The sequence below is a fragment of the Onychomys torridus genome, chromosome 4, assembly GCF_903995425.1.
Source record: "Onychomys torridus chromosome 4, mOncTor1.1, whole genome shotgun sequence".
Taxonomy (NCBI): Eukaryota; Metazoa; Chordata; class Mammalia; order Rodentia; family Cricetidae; genus Onychomys; species Onychomys torridus.
The window spans coordinates 18,352,804-18,374,097 of NC_050446.1; the positions used below are offsets into that span (position 1 = coordinate 18,352,804).

The window sequence follows — 21,294 nt, forward strand, 5'->3', positions numbered from 1 at the left end:
TCTAACCAAATTAAATACAGGGGTCATTAAATGCACAGAGATAAGTTTATATCTATCCTAACAGTTCATCTACTTGATACTATCTGAACTCTTTAAAGTATTTTCCATAACTAAATTTGCTGTATGTCAGTCACATAATTAGATCTTAGTGGATAATAGAAATGTTACATTTCTAAAACACTACAACTTATAAAACAAAGTACACATAGATACAGAGACTTTATGATATTTACTCATTTTACTATGATATCAAATATTGAAGTTAGAGCAAATATTTATATACACCAAGAAAAAATGGAATGAAAATTGTTACAAAGAAGTCTGAAATAATAGGAAAACATGAACAGTGAATGTACTCAGATGCAAAGTATCTCAATGAATATACTTGTATAAGTACATATCCTCCCACATGTAATGTACACAAAGAGCAGGTATTTCATTATCAGTTTCTATTTGAGTGCTTATTGTGAAAGTTAAATTAGGCCCAAGCACAGGCAAGGCCTGACTGAAGAACAGGTATGCTTCCCTTGGACCTTCCCCACTCTCTGTTACCCTAGACCCACTTCTCACAGTCGCCCACAGCTCTGCAACAGAACATCAGATGCAGGCTTTCCTCCCCAGTGTGCATGACTCTTGTGGGTCCCACAGACCACCCCTGCCTGCTGGTCCCTTACCACCTGATAAACTGTATTCTAGCACCCAAATCTTGTGGAAACTCCCTGCTCAACCATAGGCTACCTTTGCCAGAAGATAAGATAAGCTGTCCTCCAGAGCTCATTAACTCTCTCTATTACCCCAAACCAAATTCTCAGGTTCTCCCCTAGTGCTACAAAAGAATACCAGCTGGAGTTACTTCCCCCACCTGCCCACATCTCCTGTGGATCCCCCTGCTCTTTCCTTCACACCTCATCTCTGTGTCCCAGCCCCCAACTCCAACAGATACCACTTATTCAACCACAGACCACATGTATCAGAATATCAGCATCTATCACCAGCAAGCATACTTCCATAAATGCGCAAACTAAGAAACCAAATAAAACAAGCAACACTCAGACCACACAATCTCTGGAAAAGGAGGAGAAACTAGAAACCAAGGAATAAAACTGTCGTAGAAGAAAATTTGCCTAACATTATGCAGAGAGGTTCTAAGTTCATTGGGTCCTTATAGCTGAAGCTTTTAAGAGAGACAGACCTCTTAGTTAGAAGAAGTGACAATTCATCAACCAGCATGGCCATCCATTTTTAAACTAATTTATCCAACTAACAAATGCTTTTCATTTAATCAGATATAACCTGCCAAAAGGAACCTCCCCAAAGTTAGGTAGGCTAGAGAAAGGGTTTTGGTTTTTGTCTTTCAGGAGAATGAAGGCTAAGTAATGTGAAGGACACTGGACAAATGAGACATCTGAAGAAAAAGGACAAATCATCTAGAAAAAAATGCCCCAATGCTGCAGAGGAACTTTAGGTGACTGTCCAGAAAGGCAGCTGTCTCTGTCATTCTAGATTTTTGGAAGTTGCTTACAATGCTCTTCCTGTTTACTTAGGTAATATTTTATCCTTCTGAGGTTTTTGATGCAGTTGAATATTAGATAATTATAATTTTCTTGGTTATGATAAAAGTTAGCTATAAAACTTTAGATTCACAAATATAGGAGAGATAGAATATTTCCTTTAATTTTGCCAAATACAAATAGACTAGATATTATAACTGTAATTCTTGCTTCATAACTGTTATATTATATATAATTTCACTATGTTAAAGTTAAAACTTTCCTGTTTAATTAAACAGAAAAGGGGGCTTAGGATAATGCTTTCTTACACTGTTTTAATAAAGAGCTGATTGGCCAGTAGCCAGGCAGGAAGTATAGGTGGGATAAGCAGAAAAAGAGAATTCTGGGAAGAGGCAGGCTGAGTCAGGGTTCACCAGCCAGACACTTAAGAAGCAAGATGACAAGGCAGAACTGAGAAAAGCCATGTGGCTAAGCATAGATAGGAATTATGGGTTAATTTAAATGTAAGAGTTAGTCAGTGATAGGCTTGGGCTAATGGCCAAGCAGTTTTAATTAATATAAGCTTCTGAGTGATTATTTGGATCTGAGCAGCTGCAGACTGGGTGGGACCCAGGGAGACTTTTAGCTACAGGTCTTTCTCCTGGGAGATCAGGGAACCCATGGAAGAGGAGGAGGAAAGATTGTATGAGTCATAAGGGATGGAAGACAGCAGGAGAACATGGTCCACTGAATAAACTAAGCAGGGCTTACATGGTTTCGTAGAGAGTGAAACAGCAAGCAAGTGGCCTACACAGTTCTGTACCAGGCCATCTGCATATGTGCTATGGCTGTTTGCTTGTGGTTTTTGTGAGACTGCTAACAGTGTGAGTGAGTGTATCTCTGACTCTTTTGTCTGCTCTTGAGACTCTTTTCCTCCTGTTGGGTTGCCTTGTTCAGGCTGCATGTGAGGGCTTTGCCCTGTCTTATTATAATTTGTTTAGTCCTGTTTGGCTGTTGTTTCTTGGAGGCCTACTTCTTTCCAAAGATAATATGGACAGGGAATGGGTCTGGGGAAGAGTGGAGGTGTTGGGGAGCTAGGAGGAGTGGAAGGAGGGGAAGCTGTAGCTGGGATATATAGTTTGAGAGAAGAGTCTATTTTCAATAATATAAATATTATGAAGAAAACTATTTTCAATGAGAGAAAAAAATAATAAATTGAAATATTTTTTTTTAAATCAGCCACTAGATAACTCTTAAATATTAAGTTATCTGTTATATCCTAAATATTACTGAGATTTGCTTTGATATCTTTGTGTTTCAAAAACCCCTGTAATGAATATACTCAGAGGTGGTCAGACATTGCAAAGATGAAGACAAGAAATGAGGTTAGAAACTCATTTTGCATATTGAGTCATCATTAGCTTCCTACTGTTTCAGTGTTTTGTTGCCAGTCACATGCATGCAATTCTGTTTAAGATGGCCAGAATATTGTTTTTTCTTCCATCACACAATAATATTGTCCCTGGTCTCTGTCGCCAGAATGCTTCCTCTTCTTCTAATGTCCCCAGTCCATGGTCATCACTATTCTATCCTCGGCTTGTATGATAACAACATTTTAAAATAATAAATAGAGTGAGAAAAATGGCACAGTGTGCCCCACAAACGTCTATAAACCTATATCAATAAAATGGTCACTTATTAAACAGGTGGCTGAGAAGTAAAAGTGACAGATATTTAATGGTGGTTTGTGAATTTCTTCATCTTCCAGAATTTTAACTGTTGTGTAAAACAATTTAAACTAAAAAAAATAGTAAATTATTATTGATAGTGAGGATAAAGTTTTGATGTGTGTTCTTTAATTATTGTGGACATTGTAAGGGATATTTATTTAAGGCTTTGCCACAATATACAGAAAATTAATTTTATTTACTTTTTAAAAAAGCATACTTTATGTTTAGTGTAAGAGTTTGAGTGAGTACAGTCCATATAGGATAACATATTTGAATGTTTAGTTCCTGGTTGGTATAATATTTAGGAAGAATTACTATGTGCTTCCCTCTTGGAGAAGGTTCATCACTGAAGGTGAGATTTGAGGTTTCAAAAGGCCACGCAAGGCTCAGTCTGGCTCTATTTCATTGTAGGTCAGACATAAACTTTCACCTACTGCTTTAGTGTTTTGCCTGCTTTCCTGCAACCATGCTTCCCATCATGTCCACGGACTAACACTCTGAAACTGTAAGCAAGCCCCCAATTAAATGCTCTCTTTGGAAAGTGTGTCCCTTCATATAAATAGAAGAGCAAATAAGACATATAATAATACAGTTAGTTAAATATTAAATGACTTTATAATGATTTTGTGTAGTCTTAAACAGAAGAATAAAAAGATTTTTCAGGTTCTAATTTCTTTATTACCTCTAAAGCAGATTGGAAATTCAATCTGCTTCAATGCATAATTTATATAATTATTGGGAATTATACGTGAAGTAAACTATTATACTCATTTGAAAATAAGAGAAATTGGAGGTCAAATATTCCTCAACTTACTCAGTTTTATATCAAGCTCATGTAAGTAGAAGGTTTGTAGCCTTCCTGCCCAACAGCAGGTATTTCTTCTGTCAGGCATGTACTGTGCCCAACAGCATCTACTATTTTTCTTTAGCTATGATATCACTGAAATTTAAGTTCCTGTGCTCAGACTCTTTTTGAGTCACTTTCAAACTTGACTTTCTAAAATAGTCTGCTTCTTGAGCCTCATTTCTGAATCCCTCCTCCATCTTAGCAATGCTAGCAACTTCTTTGGTAATGATTTCCCACATCAAATTTATAGTTCTGTGCTGTTGGATGTCTTTCAGTATGCTGTGAGTGTGTTTCTCTGATTGGTTGATATAAAATACTGATTGGCCAGTAGTCAGGCAGGAAGTATATGGAGGATAAGCAGAAAAGGAGAATTCTGGGAAGAGGAAGGTTAAGTCAAGAGTCACCAGACAGACACAGAGGAAGCAAGATGTGAATGCAGAACTGAGTAAAGGTACCAAGCAATGTGGCTAAACATAAATAAGAAATATGGGTTAATTTAAATGTAAGAGCTAGTCAGTAATAAGCTTGATCTAATGGTCATACAGTTTGTAAATACTATAAGCCTCTATTTATTTACGTGAGTCTGAGTGGCTACAGAACCAGCAGGTGAGAGAGATTTGTCCTGACCAGGTGGGATTTGTCAGGCCAGGTGGGATGCAGGAAAACTTCCAGCTACAATTCTGAGTTCCAATGCTCAAATTTCTAGATTTTATGACATATTTCCATTGAGATAACTTATCCTTTTCTGTGGCAGGGACACAGCATCACACATCCTGTACTCGGGTACTACCCCTGTAAAAGCCTACTTAGTGTCCTAACAATGTTATTATACCCCATTGTTATTTATACTTCCGGTTGTACTCTCAATATTTCCCATACTGTTATAGGTCTGAAAATTGATTTACAAGATACTTCTTATTTTTTTCTGTGCCCCTTTATTCCTCTAGGCTATGCAGGGTTGTAGGCACTTCCAGGGCAGGTTTCTATTTTTTTTTATTACAGATTTCAAGAATCATGCCTGAGTGTTCAATATGTATTAGTTGACAAACTGAACAAACAATCTAGAAGTCTGTTTCTGTGAGTGGAACAGATGTTATCACAGCAAAACTTCTAATCTGAAAAGATTATGCACACTATCAAAGGGATAGATAGCCTCTTATCTACTGTTTCTGAATAACCATAACTTGTTTCAACTTAATAAGAATCAATAATCCCATCATGATATCTGACTCTGGCCCTAGGGCCTGAACTTTCCTCACATCCCCCCCCCCCCGTCCTATTTTTTACCTTTCTTTTTATGACATTAAAGAATTCCAAAAACTTCTGGCCCCTATACAGAAACAGAAGTAAATATATATATATATATATATATATATATATATATATATATATATATATATATATATATAAATCGTGGGTACCTACAGGGTACTTTAAAGCACGAAAGAACTAGTTCTCTTTATCTAAGACTTATCGTGTGTTAGTTCATAATTTATTTACTCTGCTGCTTGGCTCTTCTTCAATTCTACCTCTTACCTTGGAACCCTTTAAGAACATCAGTTAATTTTCATTGTGAAATTTCCTGTGGTCTGCTCTTTGTCATATTCTGGGAAAGAATTTTAACATTCCACTTTTCCCAAGACTCTTTTTTTCCTATTGTAGTTAAAGTGACATCTTTGCATCAGTGCATTCCACCAGTGCAATTTACATGAGATGTGTGCATACACATGTGCAAACACATGTGTTTTTCTTTTTGGTACACTATTTGAGAGGTTAAACTTCATGAATGCAGGAATCTATACTTCCAATGATTGTAGTATGACAGACAGTGAACATGTGGTACTTTTTAACAAAAAGGAAATACAATGGTGTACACGATGAAGAAAATATGTGATTTTAGTATTTTCATCTTTAATCTGTCTTTGATATATTTATGGCTTCTTCATCAGTCCTTATATACACTCAAAAAATATAACTATGCTAGTTCTGCTTTGTCTGATAGGCACATCTTCACATCCACACATTCATGTCACATTATTCTTTGTCTGACAAAGAAACTAACCTCTCAGTGTCCGTGAACACTCAATGCATGGACAATGCTGCCAAAGTAATGTAAATAACACCTCAAGTTACTCACATTACCAACTAAGGAAAAATGGCAGAATAATTTATCATTGGCTGCAAAGTCATGTCTAATCATGACTGTATTTAAGAGTCTATTTTTACTTCATGCTATCTTATATACCCTGTCTTCTTCTGGAAGGGTTATGAATTTGGACATAGTAAAACATGCTACATGTGCTATAGTGGAGTTTCTGGCTCAGAGCTCTATGTTGGTTAACACGTACAGAATTGTTTTAACTCTTTTACTTTCATTGCTTGCTTTGCTAATGCTATTACCAACATCTTAGGAAATAACTTCATTCTGAATTACATACTTAATAAATAAATGATCCCTTGAAATTCAAAACTCAGTGTTTTGAATTCTCAAGAATAGCATTATAAAAATGACATTATGCTAGATTACCTGCCCATGTTTCAAATATCTCTTATCCTTCAAATAGTCCAAGTAGCACCCTTTACATTATTTTTTTCTATTAAAGATGATGTTTATTTCCTCTGAATACAGCAATATTGTAAAACATTAAACAATTTTCACAATTTTAAAAAACCTATGCATACTTAGGAACATTCCTGATTAATTTTGTTTTTCTTCTGGGTAAATATTTCAACAATCAGTGCCAATCTTTCACTAATTATGTAATGTTGATTTTGGTAACATGGAAGATTTCCATTATGTATAATTAATATAGGCTAATAAAATATATTTTAAAATAAGAATTCTCTTGCACAAGGTCTTGCTGCTGATACTCCTGTGCCCTCCACTGGCTTCCCTTCAAGCTGGACCAGAATCCACTCTTTGCCAACACATTCAAGGACTTCATTCACCTTACCAACTCACATCTCACAACCTATTGAATAGCTTACTTCATTCTAGGCAAACTAAAGGTCTTTCCATCTTGACAAATATTAAGCACATCTCCTAACAGAATTTAACCATCCTCACTATATGGAAAGCTCTTGTATCACATATTAACTTGAGTGATACTATGTTTTAAAAAGGAAATGCAGCATTCTTCCATGGGTTTCTGTAGATGAATTTCTAAATGGTCTTATTAATAGAAAACACAGAGCCAGATATTGGTGTGAATTCCTGAGAGAGACAACAAATAAGAAAAGCCATATGCTAACCTTACCTCACCAACCCTGAAGCTTCTAAAAGCAAGATACTTCCTGTCAACCCACATCTATATGCCTTGCTGTTCTGCCATTTGATTTGCTCTCTCTGTCCAGCTACATCACTTCCTCTTTCTGCCCAGCTCTGTCACTTCCTGTCTGTCTGTACAGACCTCTAGACCTCCATGGTTAACTAGTGTTGGAATTTAAGGCATGTGCTACCATGCTTGCCTCTGTTCCCAGTGTGGTCTCGAACTCACATAGATCCAGACAGATCCTTGCCTCCTAAGTGATAGGATTGAAGGCCTGTGCTAACGTTGCATAACTTTTGTGTTTACTTATAATGGCTGGCTTTTTTCTCTGATTTCCAGGTCAGCTTTATTTATTAGAGCACAAATAAAATATCACCACAGTTTCTATATTAGTTACTGCCTTGAGACCTGGCCATGACTTCCCTGTGTGATGAGCTATGAGCTGAGAGTACAAGTCAATTAAAACCTGTCCTCCCCTAATTTGCTTTTGGCCATAATTTTATCCCAGTAACAGAAAAGCAAACCAGGTGGTAATCTAGGAGGTTGTGGAAATGTGGGAAGTTGAGAGGAAGACTTTGACTGTTTTACCTGGTCCTTGGTCATGTGTTCTTCTTTGTTTCTTCTCTGCCATGGGGTAACCAGTGTCAGGGAAACACTGATAGCATCATATTATCATCCTTCCCCTCAGACTCAAGCAATGGATGTGGTTAATAAATATTAAAACCCTGAGCCCAAATAACCTTTGTTCTTTGAAGAAGTTTCATTCTGGTGTTAGACACAGTAAAATAAAATAAATTCTAACACAGTGGGCTGCCTTTCTTTATTCAGGACACTTCTTAAGCAACAAATTATAGAATTTAATTATCTGAACTCATAATGAAAGAGTACCCCAAACAGCTATCCTGTATGGCTTTTCTTTTGTAGCCATTAATTAGAAGTGTATAAAATTATGTAAATATGTGATCTCACTTCTACGATGGCATAAGTTTCACATGGTTGACATTTGCTTCATGAGTGTAGAAACTTGCTTCAGTTCCAGAAGCATGGGGTACTTAAATGGAAGACATATGTCAATGGGCTTAATATCCTAACTTTCTCAATACCATAAAAAATAAAAACAGTAGAGTCAAGTACAATTCACAAGGCAAATGAAAAGTTAAAGAATATATAATGACCAAATTTATTTTAAGTAGGAAAGTTAACCAAGCAAAACTAAAAATAAAAAAAAAAAACCTAAATAAATCATGTAAATGAGCCACCATTTGGTTTTTTTTTTTTGACTAGGGTGTACTGAGTAGGGTGGGTGGCACAGAATCTTTTGATTATGGCAGTTAACAATTATATTATTACTGAAGTGTTAAAGTTTGATATTAGCAGTAGGAAATATTTAGCAAGACACAGGAACAAGAATTGGGCATTCTGATAAAGAAATTTGGAACCAGCAGGAAATATGGGACAGAGTCAAGACGGAAGCCCTGAGTGGTGCTGAGAGAGGAGAATATTGGGAGTCCTAGATGAGATCTGGGAAGGATAATGGGATAACAGAAAAAAATAACTGAATGCAAAGGATAGGCACCGTGAAACCTGAATTTTTAGAGAAAGTAGTTAGATTTTCCATCTTTGAGTTCATTTCTCTTGGTATCCTCTAAAATATTAACCACATACCTCAGTAACATTAACATGCATCTGCAAAAATACCCCAAAGCATTGATGGGACAGGCAAAATCTTATTCATGTAAGGACCTACTAATAGACTTACAACTTAGACAGTTTTTAAATAATACCTTATAATGTAGTAACAATATAACAATAACCTGACTTTAGAATTGGGAAATTAGAATATAAAATGTTAATGACTTCTGTAGCATCATACTACACATCTTTTATCTACTTGTAAATGTTTTTCATGAAGAATGTGAGAATGAACTGTTAATATTAATAAGGTTATCATCTTGATTCATGTACCAAATATATCATACCTGTGGGTCTCTGTAAGTTTTTTTGTACTAAAATTCTCCTCAGAGTACCATCCATGGCTGCTTCTTCTATATGGGAGTGGTCCCCAATTACAGTCCAGTACATCATCCTGAAGAGAGTAGGTCAAAGAGATTAGCTTGGAGATAGTGCTGTGAAAAATGTGTCCATCCTTAACCTGTATCTATTCATACCACAGATATCAAAGTGATCTATTCCCCCCAATAAGCAGATCCCTGACCCAAATTGAAAACTACAGAATGTCCAAATCTGACAGCAAGTCCTGCAAAACAATATTGTACATAAAATCTTAGCCAAATGTAAATTTTTAGATGTATTATTTAATAATATACATCATAGATTATTATTTGTTGTATAAATTTTAGTTCTGAAAACCCCTTTAAAACCTCAAGAGAAAACTATTTCTATAATTTAAAATTATCTTATAGTGACAAACTATTCAATGCACTATAGATGATCAACAAATAAGCAGGTGATAAAAGTAAAGTAAGAATGTAAAAGGAAACAGGCATGACATTGGAAGGGGCCATGGTGGGGAGGGAGCTCTTAAAGGATTCAAAGCAGGGAGCAGGGGTGTCATTATGATCAAAATACTTTATATATGTAGAAACTCTTCAGGGGAGGTGCAGGGAGCTGGGAGGAGTGGAGGGAGGAGAAGCAATGGTTGGGATGTATTATATGAGAGAAGAATCTATTTTCAATAAAAATTTTAAAAACTAAAAGTCATTAGAATAATCCTCTTCCCATCAAAAGAGCACATTTTCTTTCCCCCTTTTTTTTTCCAGATGGGAAAGCCCAGGCAAGCATCAAGTTCCTTATGTAGCTGATTCTGACCTTGAACTCTATATCGTTATACCTTCAAGTGCTGAAATTATAGGCAGAACTATGAAACTATTTCTGAAAAAGAAATGTTTTTCTTATTTAGTGGATAATATATTCTACATGTCTATTAATTGGGTTCTTTTTAAACATTTAAGACTTGCACTTGACATTTCCTTTTACTTTTCAACATTGCATGGAGGCTCTTCATTTTTGTACCATAGAGAGGATATGTTCAGATTAAATCATCAAAACGTAAAGAAATTTAGATCTGAATATATGTCTGATATTTTGTTTTCCTTAATCTCTAAGCATTATCTTTAATATATTTAATGTCTATAAAATTCAATTGATGTCTAATAAATAGTAGTAGCCATGTGATCATCACATCAATTTCACTGTTTTGTAACCCATGTAAATAAACACATGAGACAAGAAAAGAGGTACTCACACATGTACTAATTGCATAATATAGAAAACATTTATAAAAATATTTTGTGTCAACATCTGAGAAAGGAAATGGTTCTGAGAGAAAAGGATGGATATTTTCAGGTCTCAGAATCTGTCTGACATTGAATAAAAATACAGAACAAAATCTATAAATATGGATATCCACATTCTATTGAGAAACAGAAACACCAAGCATCAACCTACCCTCTTTTAGGATTTACAGCAATAGCATAGGGCTCGCCAGCCATATTAGTCAAGAGTCTGGTGCAGTTGGGACCATTGAGCTGTCCTACATTGATGGAGTACCTCAGGCTGGTCCAGTGAGTAGTATAGTAGCTAAACCAGTGCATTCTTGAATGATCAGTCCAATAAATATTTCCTGCAACCCAGTCAACTGCAATATCTCGAGGCCTTTTAAATTCAGGACACTAGAAGAAAAAGAGAAAAGCAATACACCACAGTATTCTCAAGGTAAATTAACATCATTTTTTATATCTACACATTAGAATAGAGGGATAATAGGAAATATTCTAGGCATTATTACACAATTTTGTTTGCCATAATTGCAGAGTCAGTCTATCCATTGAAAAAGAGAAATACCTTATATTCCTAACTTCTGCTTAATTTCATGTATAAAATTTATTCATGTCATCTATTATGCCATTTATCAATACTATTTATTAATAGATGCATTCTCATTTATGTATATAAACTGAATTGCTTAATATTCAGCCAGTTCTATCCATTTGTGTTGTTTACAAAGTTAGGACATTACAATTAATATAATGAACGTTTTTATACATGTTAATCAGAGGACATATATCAGGTTTTTTAAAAACTATTTATTCAGTAATATAATGGTTGAATCCTAAGATATACACACATGCTTAGCTTGAATAAATAGTGCAAGGAAGTCTTAATAAAAGTCTTTGACTAATGCACATTTTTGGCAATGTGAAAAACACAAATTTCTCTGGATCTCTGCAACATGCAATTGGCTTTAACAATTGAATAAATAAGTAGAATAGACAGATATATTAACATAGCAAAAGAATTTCAGCATGTTTTCAGGAAAGTTGAATTATCTGTCTGAGAGCTTTACTATTTTAGTTATTCTGTTTTACAGTCTTATCATGAGACAAGGTATAATTCATATAAAGTGTTAGTAAAATATATTTGCTGAACCCTTCAGCTAACTTCATCACTTTAAGTGGAAATAATACAATAATTAACTTGACATGGTCAGGTTTATTGTGCATAACCAGAAGTAAGAAGGCATTCCCAGGGGTATTATATCAAGACACAAGCAATTATTTCAGGTGATTACCATTAAGACCTGGTCACAGTGGTAAAATGATAATTGTAACATATAGTCTTTTGCATGATTTAGTGATGAACAAAAGAAAGCAGTTAGCACAAAAGAATACAAGGGATCAGAGAACAATAATTCCAAGGCACTGTCTGCTGTGGACTACTATTTCCTAGGAGAAAAGAAGATGCCTTTAATAAACCATGGAACCCAGAAACACTCTCCCTTATGGTAACAGGGATTCAGAAAGGGCAGAAAACATACTAACCAGGTTCTGAAAACTGAGTCATAACACCCGCTAATTTTGTATTCTTGTTATTTTGGTATGAGGTCTCATGTTGCTGATACTGACCTTGGACTTGATCTATAGCCCAAACAAACTTTGAATTACAATTTTATTTCAATAGCCCCCAAAGTGACTATGCCTTCAGGCTTGAGCCACAAATCCCACTTGAAAAATTCTACTGATCTCTATTATCAGTAATTTAATATATTTTTGGCTTTGTAAAACAAATTATATAGTACCACATGTCTCCAACATCAAATACTATACTTATACCCAATATACTCAAAGCTTCATGAGTTAAATGTAATGTTATCTAGAAATTTTATATTATTCATATGATACAATCAAATATAGTTAGGATATCAAGATTTTTTTTCCATTTCACACCACACTGTTTTCAAATGTAGCAGTAACATTATATTAACTGTATTTTTTTTAGATTAACACAATTAAAAAGTAAATATATCATCAAATGGCATTGCATGTCAATGTAAATCATTATCTTACAAACCAGAAAAACAGACAGTTAATTTGCTATTCTACACTGTTTCAAGTCTGTTATTTTTTTTTCTTTTTTGTGGAGCTGAGGATTGAACCCAGGGCCTTGCGCTTGCTAGGCAAGTGCTCTACTACTAAGCTAAATCCCCAAACCCTCAAGTCTGTTATTGAATACTTAAGTATTTGTAACATTAGTAGAACAAACTTTTGATACATGAAAGTATGATATTGCTGATTCACTATTATCATAGGAAAATACTTTTCCTTTGATCAGACTTAAACACATAAACTTAATAATATCAGGGCCAAAATCTATGGCAAATTCATACTTTTAAAATTCTTCCATTTTACTTCATTTATGCTGAAAATGTTGGTTATTCTTCAATTTTGATATGCAACCCCTCACATATAAGAGAATATGGAAGTTGGATTTAGTAATACTTCTTCCAGGAAACAGTGTGTTGAAGACTAAGCCAATGTACACTCTTATTGGTGAAATTATTAAGGACACTCCACATAGTTAAAAGGGAGGTTTATTTTGTGGGGTAACTTACAAATGAAGGGATAGGTAGGTTGCAGGGTCTGGGAAAGGTATGGTGCAGTCCCGCGGTGTTCTCTGGAGAACTCTGCTCAGTCTATCTCCAGCGTCCAGGGTTCCAGAACAAAGAGAGAGAGCTCTCCTCTCCATCCTGGGTCTTCTGCTTCCTCCCTCTGTCCCTCCTTGTGGGCGTGACTATTACTGAAGCCTCAATGGAGGTTGGAACTTCCAGGCCAATGCTGGGATGGCTACCTACTACACACTCTTTAAACACAAATCAAATTTTGTTCTTGTTTTTAGTTTAAAGTACATGTTTAGAAAAATGAAAAGGGCTGGCATTCATTTTAATCACTAGGGATCCTGGTAGTGTGACATACAAATCCATACTGAGTTGTTTGTTTCTGTTGTCTTTAAACTCTTTGATTCTTTGGTGAAATCTATGACTATTGCTTTATGTTATGTGCCCCAGGGTTCATCTAGGCAACTTTCATTTTGGAAATTTCTATGGGACTGGTGGGTTAAGAATTTCTGGGACCAGAGGTGAGTGCCTGGGTCAGAGAGGCAACTGTGCCTCAGTCCCACCACTGGACACAGGCCACCCTGGGAGGACCTGACCAACTTGGCCCCAGTTTCCTGCCAATCGGCAGGCCCTACAGGAAGGCTCCCCTTTTGCAAGACTGCAGGCAGACACTGCAGTCTCCACACCCTGCCCCCACACCCATTTGCCCACGTCCCTAGCCGCTTCCTGAGACTCAGAGACCAGCCCCCAGCTCCCCTCCACCCTGGAACTCCCATCTGGACCAGAGAGACCCCAGCCACTTCCTGAGAATCAGAGACCAGCCCCAAGCTTCCATCCTGTCCTGGAACTCCCATCTGGACCAGGACCAGAGGAACTCCCATCTGGACAAGAGGAGCTCCCATCTGGACAAAATAAGGAGACCCCAGGGACTTCCCGAGACTCAGAGTCCAGCCCCCCAGTCCTATCTGGCCAGCACTCTCATCTGGACCAGTGCTCCCAACTGGCTGAGAACTTCCAACTGGACAAGAGAGAGGCTCCCTAAATCTGTCAACTTTCTCTGGACCAAGTACACTGATAAGACCAAGAATGAACCTACAAGGAGATGGGCAGACATCAAGGCAGAAGTACATACAAGAAATTAAAGAGCAATACAGCATCAGCAGAACCTAGCCCTTCTCGAACAGCTAGTCCTGAACATCACAGAATGGAAGAAGAAGAAGAAGAAGAAGAAGAAGAAGAAGAAGAAGAAGAAGGAGGAGGAGGAGGAGGAGGAGGAGGAGGAGGAGAAGAAGAAGAAGAAGAAGAAGAAGAAGAAGAAGAAGAAGAAAACAACCTTATAAGTAACATCATGAAGAGGATAGAGCCTTATATAGAAGAAATCAAAAATAAAGTAGAGGAACAGATAAACAAAAAATGGAAAGACAGCTATAAAAATCAAGAGGAAAGGACAAATGAAGTAGAGGAAAACAATAAATCCTTGAATGAAAATCATGAAAAAGGGAGACAATCTGAGACCTAAAGAGGGAAATAGAAAAAATGAAGAAGACACTAGCAGAAGAAATGTTGGAAATAGAAAAACTGAGTATAAACAAACAGGAACTTCAGAGGCAAGTATAACCAACAGAATGCAAGAGATGGAAGAGAGGATCTCTGGTGTTGAAGATACGGTAGAAGAAATAGCTTCATCAGTCAAAGAAAACACTAAAACCAACAAAGTCATGACCCAAAATGTCCAACAAATTTGGGACACCATGAAAAGGCCAAACCTACGAATAATAGGGATAGAGGAAGGAGAAGAATACCAACTCAAAGGCACAGAAAATATATTTAACAAGATCATAGAAGAAAACTTTCCCAACTTAAAGAAGATGCAAGAAGCCTATAGAACACCAAACAAACTAGACCCCAAAAAAGTCACCTCTCCACATAATAATTAAACAACTAAACGTACAGAATAAAGAAGGAATATTAAGGGCAGCAAAGGAAAAAGGGCAAGTGACTTAGAAAGGCAAACCCATCAGAAAAACACCCGATTTCTCAATGGAGACTTTGAAAGCCAGAAGGACCTGGACAGATATAATGCAGACACTAAGAGACCATGGATGCCAGCCTAGACTAATATACCCAGCAAAACTTTCAATCATCATAGATGGAGTGAACAAGACCTTCCAAGACAAAACCAGATTTAAACAATACTTATCCACAAACCCAGCCCTACAGAAAGCACTAGAAGGAAAATTCCAACCTAAGGAAGTCAGATACACCCATGAAAACACAGGCAATAGATAACACCACAGCTGTAACCCCAAAGAAGAGAAGTACACACACACTAACACCAAAAAATAAAAATAACAACAGGAACAAACAATCACTGGTCATTAATATCCCTTAATATCAATGGACTTAATACACCTATAAAAAGAAACAGACTAACAGAATGGATACAAAAACAGGACCCATGTTTCTGCTGCATACAAGAAACACACCTCAAATTCAAAGAAAGACACCTCCTAAGAATAAAAGACTGGGAGAAGATTTTCCAATCAAATGGTCTTAAGAAGCAAGCTGGTGTAGCCATCCTAATATCCAGCAAAATAGACTTCAAACCAAAATCAATCAAAAGAGAAGATGAAGGACTTTACATACTCATCGCAGAAAAAATCCACCAAGATGAAGTCTCAATTCTGAACATTTATGCCCCAAACACAAGGGCACCCACATATGTAAAAGAAACATTACTAAAGCTTAAATCACATATAAAACCTCTCACATTAATAGTGGGAGACTTCAACATCCCACTTTCACCTCTGGACAGATCGGCCAAATTGAAACTTAACAGAGACATAATGGACTTAACTGATGTTATGGCTCAAATGGACTTAATCGATATCTACAGAACATTACAACCAAAAAAAAAAAAAAGAATATACCTTCTTCTCAGCACGCCATGGAACCTTCTCTAAAATCGACCACATACTTGGCCACAAAGCAAATCTCAACAGATACAAAACAATTGGAATAACCTCTTGTGTTCTATCAGACCACCATGGTTTAAAGTTAGATTTCAACAACAGAAAAAACTACAGAAATCCTACAATCTCATGGAAACTGAATGCTCAACAAAATCACCAATGGGTTAAGGAAGAAATAAAGAAAGAAATTAAAGACTTCCTAGAGATCAATGAAAATGAATACACCACATACCCAAACTTATGGGATACTATGAAAGCAGTGCTAAGAAGGAAATTCATAGCACTGAATGCCCACATAAAGAAGCTGGAGAAATCTCATGCTAGTGACTTGACAGCACACCTGAAAGCCCTTGAACAGGAAGAAGCAAAGTCTCCCAGGAGAAACAGACGCCAGGAAATTATCAAATTGAGAGCTGAAATCAATAAAATAGAAATAAAGAGAACAATACAAAGGATTAATGAAACAAAGAGTTGGTTCTTTGAGAAAATCAACAAGATAGACAAGCCTTTATCCAAACTAACCAAAAGACAGAGAGAGAGCATCCAAATTAACAAATCAGAAATGAAAAGGGGGACATAACAACAGACAATGAGGAAATCCAGAGAATCATCAGGTCATACTTCAAAAACCTCTACTCCACAAAACTGGAAAATCTAAAAGAAATGGATAATTTTCTGGATAGGTACCACATACCTAAGTTAAATCAAGACCAGATAAACCATTTAAATAGTCCAATAACCCCTAAGGAAATAGAATCAGTCATTAAAAGTCTCCCAACCAAAAAAAGCCCAGGACCTGATGGTTTCACTGCAGAATTCTACCAGATCTTCAAAGAAGACTTAGTACCAATACTCTTGAAATTGTTCCACACAATACAAGCAGAAGGTATATTATCAAACTCCTTCTATGAGGCTACAATTACCCTGATTCCTAAACCAAACAAAGATGCAACAAAGAAAGAGAACTACAGAGCGATCTCCCTCATGAACATTGATGCAAAAATACTCAATAAAATTCTGGCAAACAGACTCCAAGAACACATCAAAACAATTATCTACCATGATCAAGTAGGCTTCATCCCAGGGATGCAAGGGTGGTTCAACATATGAAAGTCCATCAATGTAATACACCATATAAACAAACTCAAAGAAAAAAAACCCACATGATCATCTCACTAGATGCAGAAAAGGCATTTGACAAAATCCAACACCCCTTCATGATAAAGGTCTTGGAGCAGTCAGGAATACAGGGAACATACCTAAACATAATAAAGGCAATCTACAGCAAGCCAACAGCCAACATCAAATTAAATGGAGAGCAACTCAAAGCAATACCACTAAAATCAGGAACAAGGCAAGGCTGTCACCTCTCCCCATACTTATTCAATATAGTACTTTAAGTTCTAGCCAGAGCAATAGGAAAACATAAGGAGATTAAGTGGATACAAATTGGAAAGGAAGAAGTCAAGCTTTCCCTATTTGCAGATGACATGTTAGTATGTGATGGCCGGTTTCCCGAAACTCCGTCCGCCATCACAAGATGGCGCTGACTTCCTCCCAGGGCGGAGCCCTGGGTTGTTTACCACGTTGGCTCTCCCGTTCAACTCCGCCCAGTAACAGCAATGCACCAATCCCAATCCGCCTAATGTATCAGGCCAGCAGAGCACGCCCACATCCTGCATAAAAAGCCCGTCAACTGCCGTGGTCGGGGCCCCTCACCTCCAGCTCTCCCTCAACCAAGCAGCGCTTCAATAAACCGTGATTGGAGAAGAATCCCTGTGTCGTGGCTTTCTTCCCCGCTGGCCGGGGCTCGCCGCAGCTGGTGCCGAAACCCGGGACCTCTCGCATTCAGCAGACACCGGTGAGGGGCCGAAGAAGGATTCAGAACTCCACACGGAAAGCGGCCGACGTCGGGTAAGTGTCCTCAGGTATGATATATATAATTGGTGGAATTAACCCTCCTTTGCTTGCAGTCATTTTTGTGTTTTTGGTGATCATTGTGTTGCTCTGGCGTAGAGCACTAACAGATCACCAAGATAGCATGTCAGAGGCTGAAAGTGGAGAAGGGGGTATAAAAGAAAAACAGGAGGACAGTCATAAGCAGAGGATGAAAAGGAAAAAGGAAGATAAAAGGAAATCCCCAGAAAGAAAAGGGGAAGAAAAATCTAAGCATGTAGAACCTTCAGCACCGCTATATCCGCTGCTGGATGAATTTGCCGTCATGCAGCTCTCAGAGGAAGAGACTTCAGAGGAAGAGATCTCTGAGATAGATGAGGAAGACCTAGAGGAGGAAGCAGCTCGATACGAGCAAGACAGATATGGCCCACTAGGGTACAGTAGTTCAGGAGCTCCAAAACAGACTCCTCCTCCTTATGTTGCTTCCGCTAATGGCTGCCATTTCATACAAGGAAAAACATGGTCCTGGTTAGCGTCAGCATTTCCGGTATTTGAAGACCCACAAACGGGAAGATATCATGAGCCAATTCCGTATAAGCAGTTGAAAGATCTGGTAGAAGCAGCTCGAAGTTATGGACCTAACGCTGCATACACTCTGACTCTATTGCAGCGGCTGACTGCTCAAGCCATGACCCCCTCCGATTGGACAGAAATTGCGCGAGCCTGTTTAAGCACAGGGCAGTATCTTGATTTTAAATCTATAGTTACTGATGCCACCCAGGTCCAAGCTAGACTTAATGCTCAAAATCAACAACCTCATTGGAATGCAGACATGCTACTAGGACAGGGACAGTGGACAGCAAATCAAACAGCATTTCCACTGGAGGTTTATACGCAAATAAATCAGATACATTTAAGAGCTTGGAGGACGCTCCCTAAAAGAGGAGAGGTGTCTGGAAATTTAACTAAGTTTATACAAGGACCTAATGAGCCTTTTTCCAATTTTGTGGCTCGCATGATGGAGGCAGCAGGAAAGATTTTTGGGGACGCTGAGACCGCTATGCCGCTTGTACAACAGCTAGTGTATGAGCAGGCCACAAAAGAATGCAGAAGGGCTATCACCCCATGGAAAGGGAAAGGGTTAGAAGCATGGTTGAAAGCATGCAGGGAGATTGGTGGACCGTTGACTAACGCTGGCCTTGCAGCTGCCGTCTTGGCAGCTACTCGCGGTAGAAGAAATCCTGGTGCATGTTTCAAATGTGGCATGACCGGACATTTAAAAAAGGACTGTAGACAAGGCAATAAGCCGGCTGCCAATGCCCCAAGGATGCCTGGTACATGTCCCAGATGTAAAAAGGGAAAACACTGGGCAAATGAATGCAGGTCAGTTAAAGATATTAACGGCCAACCAATTGGAACAAATACAGCAACAGCAGGTCCAAAAAACGGGATGCGGGGCTCCCGTCCCCAGGGCCCGAAAGCATATGGGGCAATCCAAGATCCCAACATGCGGCCTCCTCCAACATCAGGAGAGCAACCGCAGGCTCCGCAGGTTGGACCTCCGTGCCACCTCCGGATTGGTACTAACTCCCAGAATGGGAATACAGGCAGTGGAAACAGACATGCAAGGACCTTTGGATAAGGGAACAGTAGGATTGATAATTGGCCGCTCATCTAGCACACTTAGGGGTCTGATGATTTTGCCAGGAGTAGTGGACCCTGACTATACAGGGGTCATCAAAGCCATGTGCCACTCTCCACTAGGTATCATTTCCATAGCACCCGGAGATCGCATTGCTCAGTTGCTAGTGTTAAAGTCTAATCATGATAGATTCCCTGCTAAAAGTCAAATTAGGGGAGAGAAGGGATTTGGTTCTACCGGAGTAGATCTTGCCTGCCTGTCTTTAGATCTCAATAATCGACCTATGCTTCAATTAACAATAGAAGGTAAAGTTTTTTCAGGACTGGTAGACACCGGTGCTGACCGGAGTGTCATGAGTAAGCAGAGTTGGCCGTCTAATTGGCCTTTACAACAAGCTTCCCACTCATTACAAGGTCTGGGGTATCAACAAACTCCAGAGATCAGTGCAAAAACACTTCAATGGGAAGCAGAGGACCAAAAGGGGACATTTCAACCCTTTGTGGTCGAGTTACCCATAAACTTGTGGGGCAGAGATATACAGCAACAAATGAGCCTCATTCTTACGAATGATATTTCTCAAACAAGTCAAAACCTTATGAGACAACAAGGATTTATGCCAGGACGAGGTTTAGGAGCCCGGTTACAGGGCTGCCCTGAGCCAGTAAGCACTAAAACAAAACTTGACAAAAAAGGACTGGGTTTTTCATAGGGGCCGCTGAGGGTCTACAGATACAGATTCCTTGGAAAACTGAGTCAGCTGTTTGGGTGCCTCAGTGGCCCCTTTCTTCAGAAAAACTCAAAACAGCCAAAGAACTAGTTCAGGAACAACTATCTTTGGGACATATTGAGCCCTCTGTCTCACCTTGGAATTCTTCCATATTTGTTATTAAAAAGAAGTCAAGAAAGTGGAGGTTGCTCCATGACTTGAGAGCCATAAATAACCAAATGCAAATTATGGGACCTATACAAAGGGGCTTGCCTCTGTTAACGGCCATACCCCGGAACTGGGAGGTGATAATTGTAGACATCAAAGATTGTTTCTTTTCCATACCGCTGCATCCTAGAGATAGAGAGTGGTTTGCATTCACTGTCCCCTCAACCAATCATGAAGAACCTGATGCTAGATTTCAATGGAAAGTGTTGCCACAAGGGATGGCCAATAGCCCTACTATGTGTCAGCTTTATGTGGGGCAAGCCCTTGAGCCAGTTCGCCGTAGCTTTCCCTCAGTGAGGATCATCCACTACATGGATGACATCCTGCTGGCGGCGGCATCTGAAAAAGAGCTAGAAAATGCTTTTAGTGCTCTCTCTTCCAGTTTGGCCATTAAAGCTCTGTTTATTGCCCCAGAGAAAGTACAGAAAAGGGGAATAGTACAATTCTTGGGAGCACAAATGTCATCTAATACAGTAAGACCTCAAAAATTGTGCATTCGAACTGCACATCTAAAGACATTAAATGACTTCCAAAAATTGTTGGGAGACATTAATTGGCTGCGTGGGTATTTGCCACTCACAAGGCACGATCTGCAACCAC

At 38.3% G+C, this 21,294-nt stretch overlaps 1 protein-coding gene across 6 annotated transcripts in view; it reads right to left on the reverse strand.

Moving 5' to 3' along the window:
• Lrp1b (LDL receptor related protein 1B) overlaps positions 1-21,294 on the reverse strand; it is a 1,919,409-nt gene that overhangs the window by 88,459 nt on the left and 1,809,656 nt on the right. For all 6 annotated transcript variants that reach the window (XM_036183000.1, XM_036183003.1, XM_036182999.1 and 3 more), the window contains 2 exons: positions 10,805-11,028; positions 9,316-9,422 (listed from right to left, as the gene is read on the reverse strand). In XM_036183000.1, the coding sequence (XP_036038893.1) occupies positions 9,316-9,422; positions 10,805-11,028 (331 nt within the window). The remainder of the gene's footprint in view (positions 1-9,315; positions 9,423-10,804; positions 11,029-21,294) is intronic.